The sequence below is a fragment of the Chlamydotis macqueenii genome, chromosome 2 (assembly GCF_036417535.1).
Source record: "Chlamydotis macqueenii isolate bChlMac1 chromosome 2, bChlMac1.mat, whole genome shotgun sequence".
Taxonomy (NCBI): Eukaryota; Metazoa; Chordata; class Aves; order Otidiformes; family Otididae; genus Chlamydotis; species Chlamydotis macqueenii.
The window spans coordinates 8,920,624-8,934,033 of NC_141557.1; the positions used below are offsets into that span (position 1 = coordinate 8,920,624).

The 13,410-nt window shown below is 37.0% G+C and overlaps 1 protein-coding gene across 10 annotated transcripts in view; it reads right to left on the reverse strand.

Annotated features, from left to right (window-relative positions):
• Window positions 1-13,410, reverse strand: part of LMBR1 (limb development membrane protein 1) — a 68,852-nt gene that overhangs the window by 13,448 nt on the left and 41,994 nt on the right. For 9 of the 10 annotated variants that reach the window (XM_086741855.1, XM_086741853.1, XM_086741854.1 and 6 more), the window contains 4 exons: window positions 7,702-7,828; window positions 7,201-7,269; window positions 4,956-5,020; window positions 3,727-3,799 (listed from right to left, as the gene is read on the reverse strand). In XM_086741855.1, the coding sequence (XP_086597981.1) occupies window positions 3,727-3,799; window positions 4,956-5,020; window positions 7,201-7,269; window positions 7,702-7,828 (334 nt within the window). Of the gene's footprint in view, window positions 1-3,726; window positions 3,800-4,955; window positions 5,021-7,200; window positions 7,270-7,701; window positions 7,829-10,180; window positions 10,391-13,410 lie in introns of those variants that run through there. The other variant, XM_086741861.1, reaches the window with a different exon arrangement.

Below are 13,410 nucleotides of genomic sequence, written 5' to 3' on the forward strand. Positions count from 1 at the left end.
CTCCTAAATGATGCAGGGGTCCCTGAAGAAAACCTTTATTGAATATATACATTGTTTCCTCTCCTAAGTATAAAAATCCAGAGCTCAAAACACTGATATTCATGGGAGTCTTTCCAAAAAAGTCGGCATGATCACACTAGGTCCCTCAGAGACACTTCAGCAGACGTTCTGAATCACATTCAAGTGCTGTTGTAGTTCCTCCTTAAAAATAGTAGCAAACAACAGGTTGCTATACAAAAGCGTATTTTACGAGTGGGGAAGGCAAAGTTTCAGATCAGTCAAAAGAGTATTTGAAAAGGATGCAGGTAAATTCTTAAAAGCTCTATAACATTAGCTTTATTTCAAACACGCACAAAGTTCAATGTCAGCGCTGTCTAGCCAATAAATCAAATTGGTAGACGAGACTTGTTTGGACTAGAATGAAAAGTTAGAAGGGATTCTCCGAGAAAGCCACAAAGCAGCTCATTTAAGGTCAATTTAACGGTATTATTCTGTTTTTCTTCCAGCCCCGACATAAGATTTCAGTACCTCAAAGGAAATTGTAAGAGTATCTATTTGCATTCCCCCTAGGTGATTGGCAGTTCAACACCAATTAGTTCAAAATTACACCGTTACTAGCGTGCAATAAAAACAACACCTTTCATCTTTCTTACATAGGTAAGGATACCTTCAGAGCCAATAACTTTGATCAAGTAAGTATTTTTGATCCTACCCCACCCGTCTCTTTGGATTCAGGAAAACTAATAGCTGAAGGCAACTTTTTTCTTTTAATATAAAAAAAAAAAAGTCCCAGCTTTATTCTTCGACTGTAGGAGTGATGTGGGTACTGAAATATAATACACTGGAAACAAACATTTTCCCAAAGCCCAGTATCTGTTCAATAGATAAAAATACTAGGGTAGATAACACAATCAAACTTTCCCCTCCCTCCTCCTCCAACTTTCAGTTACACATCTGAGAAGGAGGAAAACTAGTTTCCGTGAAGAAGATTCACAGTTTCAGTTAGATTTATTTTCAAATATGAAAAGCATTACAGAATACTCTATCATTGCATCACTGCCACTGTAGTTACAGCTGTATGAATCGAGAAGGGCACCAGCTCACACAGCTAAACTGTTTTAAGCGTCTGAAAACAGAGACTTTACCCAGTCTATTAAGTGGGAACAGTGATTCATGCTACACCCTTCCTATGTCCAGGCATTGTCTGAGGAAACATTAATTAGGACAGAGTAAAGCAGTGCTAGGAGTGTTGTAGCAATTATTCCATCAAGGAAAAGAAAAAAAATCAGCACTGACAGTCACCAAAAGTATTACTTAAGCCTGTGCTCTGGTCCTCTTCAGTCTTAATAAAAATTCAATTCTTTGGTTATACATATCAATGGAGTATATATTCCAGAACACTTTACTGACAAACTGTCCAGTAACTTCAAGGGTTACTTAAGCACATGTATTTCCACTACCACAACGGTGGAAGAATTGCAACAGCCACGGCACGGGAAGTGTGTAGCCTATTATGTATGCTCCCGTACAGCAAAAAAATACTTACACAAAGTGTGTGTTAAGTCACAGATTATGGCCTCTAACATTACAGCACTACATTTACTGATGTAACTGGCACCACGTCTCCATTTGTACACATTTTTTAAAAATTGCAATAAACATGATAAGCATTAGTTTTCACAGTTCTGGCAAAAAAAAAAAGGTACCTATTTTCTGGCATAATTTGTATGTATTGGGAAGACTTCTGGTAGAGATTAAGTTTTCCATGCTTGCCACATAAATGAGAACCATTCTTAAAATTACTTAAATAATTACATAAAAGCACAAAAATCTTGCAGAGTACCTTCTTGTGCATATAATATAATAGCCTCCACCTACATGCTCTATCCAAGTTCAGATTTTTATTTACTCTAGCTTAAATCTGTTCATTTTCTCTGTACACTAAACTACAGATTTTCAAGCATTCCTTCAGATGGTCGTGTGAGTACCACTCCCTCAGCACGTGAAACAGAAGAACTCGGTTCCCGCTCCTGTCAAGGGACATTTAAGCCCCGCATCTGGTGAGAGCTCTGTGGAACACGGGTGGGTTGCAGTTTCACTTTACACTGGATACACAGAGATCTGCTGAAAGAGAATCTAGACTTTTGGGCAGTGGTTAGGGGAGCCACATGCATGCGTCCTAAATCCAGATTAATAGATGCCTACAAAGAGACTAGGTTCACCTCACGAGTGAAATTACTAAATTGCAATATAAACAACTGCTGCATAGACTTCTACACAGAAAAACAGCAGACAATCATTGCCTAAATAATAACCTTCTCCACTTGAGTAGTGGAAACCACTCCACACTAGTTCTAGTAGATACTTGAATAATATCGAGTCGTTTTCCTGTATTGCTTTTCTTGTACATAAGCACAATCACCATGACAACATAAAATATTCAGTAACAAATATTATACAGTTGCTAGCTAACATCAAACACACAGAACAATTATAATTACCCCATCACAGCTTCAAAGCCGTTCACTGCATGCACCTTTTCGCATGTTTGTATGTGTATGCATATATACATACACGTATCACTATAAAAGCCTAAGCTTCCAAAACAGCAAAGGTGAACATTACTTTTAAACTGAAACCATGGGTGATTTTAACACAAAGAAGTCACCACTCCTCCACAAATTTTAAATGCTGGAATAAAGATAACCACCATGATCTACTGTTATCAAAGGTACTCTCCCTGACCAAGCAACTTTGAAAGGAGACTTACTGAGACTGGAAGGAATAAAAGATTGAGATTATATGACAGAAGACTGAAGAGTAAGACAGAAAGGCAGGAAATGAAGAACATTAAGGCTAAAATAAGTCAGAAGACAGCACAACAATGGATGTGTCATGACATGACTATTCTTTGGTTTTCCAACCTGAAGCAATTGTTTCAGTTGTGGATGGATGGTGCATCCATGCAGTAAAAAGCAATTTCAGAAGAGAATTTGTACAACATGATTTCCAAGTTTATAGAATTGATGTATTTTCTGTAATTGGTGCCTGCCATGCTGCAATACTCTCTCTTAGAAATAAAAACTTCATACTGCTTTTGAAATACTCCAAAACAGAAACCCCTTATCAAGTGTAAAATTGTAATACTAAATACAAGAAGTTCAAAACATTTGTGTAATTATTCATTAACAGAATTATTAAAATTATTAAATTCCCCTAATAAATAAAATAGCTGCTAGAATATAAAGGATTGCTTTGGTGTTCAATGAATCATCACCTAAGGTTCTAAATAATAATGAACTGAAACAGAAAGAATTCTCCAAATAAAAATCCAAAAGTCATCATGCCAGAAGTTGACCCTTTTGCTATTATAAGTTCATTGTTCTTCAGACAAGGCTAAAATATAGACATTTACCAATCCAAACTTGTTTGCAGTAAGGGCGTGGGTCTGGTCAACTACTCAATTTGCCTTCTCAGTCTCAGAATATTCATATATTAGGGCTGATGAACATGTTAAAAACAAAAACAAAGCAAACCACACACATAACCCCCAACCTTGAACAAGACAGTGAGCAACAAATATAAACCTATAATGCTTGTTACATACTAAGATGTTGCAATTTTCTATTTTGAGATAAGAGGCTGCGTAACAGTGAGATCAATAGTCATGACCAGAATGACTCTGCTCTAAAGACTGTATGTGAAGCAGTATCAGCACAACCGTACCATTAAGTCTCCTCTGAATTGCTTCTTCCTCTAAAGTAATGATATACATCTGCTCATCTAGGTCTTCAAGGATCTGTATGTGTAAACAGAAAAATGAACTCGGTGAGTATCAGAGTAATTTGTTTTTCTGATTGCACTGATCTAGTCAGGTTTGTTTTGTTCTAGTAACCTTAAACACGTAGTCTACAACTTTGCAATACTGATACAAATAAGAACTCCACAAAGGATTATTCTGTTCTGTTACGGATTTGCTTCTTTACTGTAAGCAAACTTTCTGTTAGCTTTCATTTCAAGTTAAAGCTCTTATGTTCGGTTTCAATCTAAAGAGACTTCAGGAACAGGGGAAGGGACAGTACATCTGACTCATATTCAAAATAATTCAAATAATTTCTAGGGGAAAAAATTAACAACGTATCAACCTTCACGCTCAATTTGTGAAAAATAACCACAGGTTTTGAAGTATATTCAAAAGTGACTTAACACAAGCCAGTATTTCAAGCAAATACAAATTACTACTGGAAGCTAAACCCAAATAAGTGAAGTCTGTCTACCTTACTATCAGGTGCTTTGAGTTTAAACTGTATAGATAGCAAAACACTATGCATTTTCTTTGTATCTTCAGAGTTGAACTTACTAATGAAAAGGAATGCAAGACTTACATGCATGCAAATTTTAGTAAATACAAACTAGGAAACACAACAGGAAAGTCACTAGAGCACTTGCCCATGGTACAAACCTCTCCATTCCCTCACTGCTTTCCATACAAGAACAGTGGAGTATCTATGTATAAGAAGTTCTTACAGGTGTCAACTACCTACATTTCACCCATCCAAGTGTACTCCCAGGTACCCTTCTTGTCATCCAGCCTTAGTTCGGTCTTGAATCCTTTGCTCCTTAACTCAGAACAAGCCCCCACTTTTTAAGCATTTGCCAAACAGCCATAATAGGTGACTGGCAATAAATATTAATACTAGTAGTAGTTGTTACATAAATTAGAAAAATCAGAGGAAGTCTATATTATTAAAAAAACTTTTTCTGTGGAAAAAAAAAAACACAGGCTGTTGTGCTAGATTAAAAGTTTTAAACAAGTACACAAATACTGACTATAGAAACTCAGATGAACTGAAGAGATAATTACCTAGAAGTGCATGCATTCTAAAAGACAGTCCTCTGATGCCAGTCTGCCTTCTAACAGATAACACACAAGGACAGATTTGTGTAACACTTACTGTTGGCTTCACCAGCAACTGACCCATTACTGTAAACATCCGTGAAAGTCCCACTGGCGTGCATACTGCAGAAGAAGAAAGATTATGCAAGACAGTGATTTGTAAATCAAATGTCAATTTTTATTTGAATGTTCAATGTGCTATTCCACATATAACCAAGAGAACTTTAAAGCACATTGCTAACACATAAATTTTGAACAAAGACATCTCTCCTCTCCAAGACCATAATTGTGAATTTTCTGTCAACAAGGAACACCATACGATCGTATCTCTTAAACTTGCTCAAGTAATTATTTATTCAAAGCATGTGGCACCAGAGGCTATGTCTACACTAGTAAATTCAGCAGTGCCAGCATACATTTCTGGGCATTAAGACTTGATTGTCTACACCAGTGAATTGCTAGAACTATCCCTGGCATGATTTGCCCTCAGCCAGTTAGCACTTTCCCAAACAATTCCCAGGTGCAGTTGTGGAGTTCGTGCAGTCCAGGAACCATTATCATAAGGCACAGCCACCTGCACAGCCACCTTCTGCCAACTGCAATATCACGAGTGGAACACCACCAGTTGGCCACAGCACTGGAGAACATCTCAGGCACATTTAATCTATTAGCACAGGTCTAGCTGTACTGTCAAGAGATCATCAAGCTGCTTTGCTCTGAAAGTTATACTGCAACTGCAGTTGACAGTAGGGTCATCTACCAGATTTTAAGCTACTTTTCTGTGAAATAACAATTGGCCCTTTTTGATCATAGCCTGTGTTGGTTTCCAGAATTGGTACATATATGTTTGCTGGGAGAAAGGCTCAAACCATGATAACAGAAAATTATTAGCAAAAATCAATAGTTTAGGGAGGACAGCCTTTAAATACTGAAGTGTGTAGGAGATGGAATGAATTTGTAACAGCACAGATGAGGACATATATTTATAGTTTCTATTGTAAAAAAAAAAGTGTTGTCCAAAAAAAAAAAAAAAAAAAAGAAGCACCCAACATTTTATAATGAAGATTACAGTTATTTTTATTAATTAGTGTTTCACTAAGACTACTGTGTATTACAGGAAAAAAACAAGAGTATTCGAAAAGACTAACTTGAGCTCATTTTTCTTTGCTATAGAGGAAGCCTGCAGAAAAGGGAGAAAAGAGGAAGGCCACGATGCTCCAAGTCACCTCTGCAATAAGCCTTACTTATACACTGTCTGAGTAATTCAGCCAGCTAAAGATACAATGAAGCTCTAGCCCAGCACCTACCACTTTCCCACTGCTATACACTGCCCTTTCAGCTACACAGATGTAACAGCTTGGAGGGCCTTGAATAACTTCAAGGATTTGTCTGTATAAATTACAAATAACTCTTCCAAAAATTGGCATTTAATCCCAATTACTTTGGTGAACTGGTTTACAGTAGCCCCAGAACATACTCTGTGTTTTCAGCTCTGCTGAAACAAACTGCAAGACAGATGTAGGAAATCTGTAAGCTAACATCTCCATTAAAACATTCAGCAACCGTTGTGAATCACTCTTGAACAGCTTACATGAGACATTCAGAACAGGAGATGTTCTGTCCTCCTCTCAGCAATCTTCTAGAAATTATCTGAGGAAGGAGGGTGCTGAAATTATAAGTGGGATTTGAAGCCTTCCATCATCTTTCTTGTTCCACTAAACACAGATGATTGAACTCTGGCTAGGGCCAGTTGGTATTAGGTTGGGTTTTTTACTGCATTTGTTCTGTATGCAATTGTGTAACTGACCTCCAGACTGGCCAGATACCAGTTTTGTGATTATGAAAGCTAACTGCACTGTGTTCCAACTTCTAGAACATTTTCAATTAAAAAAGGAAGAAGGATCATTTACTGAATATAGGACAAACTAAGTGTTCCATAATAACTTTCTCTCCGTAATACTGACAGCCTGCAGACATTTCGTTTTAAAATTGTGCTTTTCTTCACATAAAGGAGCCCCTATTTTTCCAAATACTTGCTTTAATAAGTTAAAAATTGAAATTAATTTTTGGTGAGCTGTGAAGTTCCTCAGAATTTGGAAGTGTAAAGTAGCATTTGTTCACAAACTTCAGAACTCAAACCTAATAAATTTACATCTACACTTAAACTTAAGAATGACAAAAAGCCAAAAACTCAAAACCCCATATTTTTCACACTCAACTTTCACAATGAAAAAACATTTCCTTTCATCTTAAAAAAATAAATAAATAAAAAGAAGTTTTGGAATAATCAGGAAAATACTTACACAGAAGTAACAAGCATCCCATCAGCGATATACAGGAATATAAATATGGGAGGTAGAATTCCCAGAGGTCTGTAAAGAAAATATTCAGCACAGCCTTAGCGTATTACAATTAGGCTACTTATGTCACAAACACAACTGAATTCACTTCTTTTCTTAAGCATTCAGGATTGAACAATTGTATTTTCAAGTATAAGCTAAGAATTAGTAAGTTAATAATCCTGCAGGCAACTAAATCCCCAAGTACTTTAGCTTGAAAAATATCTTCAGCTTTTAGCAATTAAGTCACTTGTTTTTAACATACCTCGTGTCCACATGAGCATGGAACTTCGCAGCATGCTAAAAACGGATTTAACAGAAAAAATTGTATTGACTAAATTAATACAGCTTCTTCACAACCTGTGCAATACTCACACAGCATTTACTAGAAATGCATTTAATTGAAAACATCCATTTCCATAATTAAAATAAAACTAGGGTGCTAGTTTTTTTTAAATTCCATACCATACAAAGACTCCATACTGGCAGCATCATTGTCTATGAGTGCTGAAGCCACCCATACGATTCCAAGGATAAGCAGTGCAAGAAGAATAAGCATTACAAGGGTTTCCAAAATGCGTGCTCTGATGCCCTGTGGGCAGAAGAGGGGAGAGGGAGAAAAGAACACAGCCAAGAACTTTGAATCAGGCTTTTTCAAACACAAGAAAAATACAAATAAATAGCAGTTCCTTCTTCCTAAATATATATCGACATTTTATCATGTAGACAAAAGCATAACATGTAATGCACATTTAAAAGGCAGTGCATAAAAAGAGGAAGTACTTACGGCTTTATAGTGCCCAGATTGCATTTTTCCACTTAAAATCATAGAAAAATGTTTTAAATTGTATATGCCTTACAATTCTCATTAATCTCATTATTCCATAAAGTATTCTTTATACCATATGATTTTGTTCGAGCATTTTTAAAAGATGGATTACTTTTCTAATACTTTCAGCAAAGAAAGTGGATTAGCAAATTTTTATCTATGATTCCAATCAAGGGAATGGAAAGCCAATTATGGCAAATAGCCAAATGGCCCAGCAAGCATTAAACCCTGCGCAGGTACAACGCACTAATTTAGTTAAAATACATTCTTCAACGGCAATTGCTTCTGCACCATTCTTCACAGTCTTCAGAGCCCTCAAGCGTACGGCTGGAGTAGCGCTCGCTCTGAGTTTGCCCACACACTGCTGCTGCTGCAGCCGCCGCATCCATCACCTCCCATCTTTGCACGCTCCACGCTGAGTGAAATCCAGACATCTCGCTCAAAACACACACAAATCACAGGTCTATAAGATTATATCATAGCCTTTGCTCTTGACTCTAAAAATGTAATAATGCTCTAACAGTTGAATGTTAGATTTGTAAACGTAAATATACCAAATAACACATAAAACCATATTTAATTTTTTTTTACTGGTGTTTTTAACACTAATTTTAGTAATTTCAAGCAACAGCTATTGGGACACTTTCTTCAGACATCTTTGCCATTACGGGACCATCAGATTGCTGTCCATGTAAATATTTTACTTTTTTTTCCCTCTTCATTTGCCAGTATACATCTCCACAAGCAAATCCAATCTCTTGTTTCTCACACAGGTTCACCCCACCTTGGGCATATTCCACTGAAAAGTCTACTTTATAGTTAAGAGCAGAAAGTTTGTTTTACTTTAATGTTTGTCTACTTTTATCACCTTTTCCCTCACTGCTTAACACAAGAAGGTAATCTTTACATGACATTTACCCTGAAAATTATGCTCCCTATGTAACTGCTGCATCCAACCACAAATGAGGACCTTACGTATCCTAACCATGATCCTAACCATCTCTTCTAGCACACCAGTTCCTCTCCGCCACCAGTCCTCTGCAGAACAGCTAAGGTAGCGTGAATGACAAAAAGATCTTCACAAAATTCCCCTTAAGGCTTAACTGGGCGGACTAAATCCAACTCCATAAAGGATCTCAAACACCAAATTTCAAATTAAATGTAGTATGGATAGGATATGGATTTACTCCTAGAATGTATTTTGTGTATAATAAAAGAGACTTTGAAGTTGTACAGAGTTATTAAAGTGTTATTTTTGTAGTGCTCAGAAACTAGCTTTCAGTCTTCCATGAGTTATTTTGAAGGTGAGCATCTAAGCAAATATATATATTTGAAGATTAAATAGCCTTATGTTTAATATTAAAGTGTTGAACTTGAGGAGTAAGTTACCAGGAAACAAACCAATTGCAGTTTAAGTACTGAGCATTGACATTGAGCCTTCACTTTACAACAGGAGAAAGTCACAGGATTAGAAGAAAACCCAAAATATTCAAGGATGCATGCAGAGATCTGCTCCAAACTTTCCAAAAATTTTGAAGACTCCTCTCCTCTCCTAGGCAGAGGAAAATATAAAACTACCTTCTGGGTTTCTGAAAGCCTTAGCCTCAGAAAGTCAACTCCTTACTTCCCTACTGTGCACATATCTCAGCCTCTCTGACTTCCAAGTTTCACAGCAACAGACTCTTCTGGACAAACCTAGAAAAATATTTCATATTATATGGTGACCCAAACACCAAACCCTCCTCCCTTGGATGGAGGAACACAATTATCAAAAGAGAGGAGCAAGTGGTACACTGTGCTGGAGACAGTCAACTGTAAATAACTTTTTTTGTGTTTACTGCAAGTCTTCTCTGAAGACAGGTAAGAATAGGACAACACAAATAATACTCTCTCTTTCTCTCAAAAAAGGGAGACAACCACAGCAGGTGCTCAGAGGTAACCACTGATTTTGGCCAGAAGTACCATTGGCATAAACTCTAGAAAAATTATTTTTCTTTTAAGACACTTAAGCATATAGGTAAATACTTAATCTCAATTAGGCATCCACAAAATGGCACCCTATTCAAACTTTAATGTTCCAGGCACATTAGTTCATACTTACACACATTAGTGTACCTGTCAAACAGCTGCTATTTGTCAGGAATGAAAGGTACGAAATTTCCCCACATACACAGAGACACAATTTCCAGAGAACCACAGCATGGTTGAGGTTGGCAGGGATCTCTGGAGGTCATCTAGTCCAACCTCCCTGCCCAAGCAGGACCACCTAGAGCCAGTTACCCAGGACCGTGTCCAGTTGGCTTTTGAGTACCTCCAAGGATGGAGGCTCCACAACCCTCCTGGACAACCTGTGCCAGTGCTCAGTCACCCTCACATTAAAAAAAAAAAAAAAAAAAAAAAAAAAAAAAAAAAAAAAAAAAATAGTGAAAAGCTACCCTCAGACATCCTTACTATTTTTTTTTTTTTTTTTTTTTTACTAAAGGTAGTTTTGTTTGTTCAGGTGAAAAATTTAAAGCTTGAACATTACCATTAGTAACATCACTAGTTTAAGGGTTGGGTTAAAATCTATACTCCTGACTTTGAGAACAGAGAGAAAAACCAGGTAAATACAAGCAACATTTCATTTTATTTCAATGAAAGCAAAACTATGCAAATAAGCCTTGAAACTCAGTGCCGAGTATGTTTTCTTTCTGAGCAAAAACCTCTTCACTGACACTTTGGTTTCGGCTTAACATTTCTTCTTTGAGTCATTTCACTTCTCTCCCACAGTACTATTATATTACTCTGATATCTTAGACGAACCAATGTCATGGCATTCTTCACAGCACAGAAGATATTGCCACTTCTATTTCACATAATACTTGTTGCACTTTTTGAATCCATTTACTCTTCACAATTTTGTGTGTGAAGAGCAGCATTAAGGTTAGAGTCTGACATCTTCAAAACCAGCAACAATCCCATCTAAAACCGGAGATTTCAAACCAGCTTGTAAGAGTACATTTATTGTTCATGTTCAGTCTACACTATTGTAGCTGTCTTGAGTACAGAGCAAACTATGAAAAAATATGTAGCATAAGTACGCAGGACTACTTCAAATTAGCATTCTAAGCAAGGAAAAAGTAGTCTTATAGCACTACATCTTAACATCCAAAAAAATTAATTGCCTTTGAATCAGTTCTTGGATTCCTCATGGTCAGCGTGCAACTGGAAACAAAGGAAACCATCACCACACAAACGAAGGAGGTGACCTAAACAGCAAATAAAATGAACGAGCATGCACATGTGTATGTACACATACAGGAGTAGGTAAGGGAAGATGGAGTTTTCCAGTTCGGTTGTTCCAGTTCGATTGTTTAAGCAGGAGAAATTGCCTCATGAGCTCCTATGACCACTGCTTAACTGCTATGGAAACTAAACTGACTACAAGAAAGAGGAATGGGAAAATACTTGGTATTTTTAGTTTTCCGAACTGTATTCAAGAAGGAAAATGAAGTTGTCCAAGTCTTCCTCTAGTCTTCCTAATGGTTCTGACAGGTAAGAACAATAAAAGGACATGCTATACAACCAACCAATTTGCATCAGGTTTTTCAGCAAGTTGTTCTAGGTCACAGCTTTGAAATGTGCATTTGATAACACAAATACTACTTCATTCCTGAGACATCCTTCATTACAAACAAAATGCATATACCACAATTAATTCAGTGTTTTATGAATTATCCTAGTGAAATTAAACTTGCAGTTTAACCTGTTTTAAGGAAGGAGAGATTTATTTGTCTCCAAATCAAGCATGGATTGCATAGTACAGCACCAGAAGGATACCTCCAGGGTATTGACACAATGAGGGAAAAAAAGACTGGTTTGCATCTATCCTGCATCCTTCTATTTCAAGAAGAATTCAGCAGTAAGACGCAGACTGAAACAAGTTATAAACGTCTCTACATTTAGCTGATTAAGGGGGGGTAGAAGGAGAACAATCTTGAACTACTATGAATTAAAATATCAAACTCAGATTTCAGTACAGCATTAACTACACAGCTTTAAATAATGCTCCCATGTTGTAGACTTACGAGATTAACACAACCATAGCCTTGAGAAATAATTAAAAACACTCCCCTCCACCTCTGGCTAACTTGTGTTCCTTATAAATACAGTGACGAGACAACTCTAGAAGAGAAGAGTGAGCTCAGGCAATACACTTGCCTTATTTTCAGTAAGACAAGCTGACCCCTGGAGTACTTCTATTAGCATGTCAATTTTAAGGAGGTCAAATTCCTGACTTTCTCTTGGCCAGTTACTGCTGGGCTGCTAGCTAAGTTGGACAGGTAACAAAAGACACACACCAAGACTTTAAAATCTTTTTTACAGAGCTACAAATACCAGATATCAAAAAGAAAAATAGAGCTTGAAGTTATAAAATTATATGGAGAATGGAAATACATGTTAGGGTGGTAAGTTTTCATACTTTCACTGCTATACACTAAGAAAATTGCTGTGACTTCAGCTCACATTCGTGTGCACAAGGGAGAGAAGAGTAGGAAAGAAATAAGGGAAGTAGGAGGTCCTAGAAAAAAAAATAAATATATATATTCCTTTAAAAAAAACACACTTGTCTAGAATAAAGTCTGGGATTAGAAAGATAACTTGGCAGTCAGGAAGATTAGAAAATCTGAATCTGTAACCAGGACATACAGTCCTCAAAAGAAAATGGATAAATCAATATAGACCATGATTACTTCTTCAGACGCTACCTGAAGATCTCAAGAACAAGCATGACCTGAACAGAAGAGACTTTTTATTATCAAGAAGAGGCTCAGAAAGCATCCTCATTTTTGTAGGTGTTGGCATTGCTCTTCCTCCCTCCAGGGATACGCAAAGAAGAGGGAAGGCTATAAAACACTATGAAGAAGGAGAAAGAGATGAACTGAAACAGAAGGAGCAAAAGGGAAAGGGACAGAAACAGTGTGAGCTACAAGAAAAGGTGAAGTCTTGGGAAGAATCACCTGACCTTCGGTCTTCAATTTGTACATAAATTTCTCTGTAGGTCTGAAAATGAGAGGAATGTTGTTCCCACAATGGACTCAGGACCATCCTTTGGGAAGGATGAACCACAGTTGGTGGCCTCTCTCTTGCTGGACACTGATTTTAGTTTTAGTAGCCCAATTTTATTCTTTTTCCATTAAGGCATCTAGAACAAAACATCAACTGTCATTGCTTCTACAAGCATGTAAGATGATCTTTGGTAACTGCTAAATAGGAAACTGAAACACATCTAACAGCTTGCAACTTCCTCAAGTGAGTTCCACATTATTCATAAGGCAAAACAGATTTCTGAACACGAATTACCT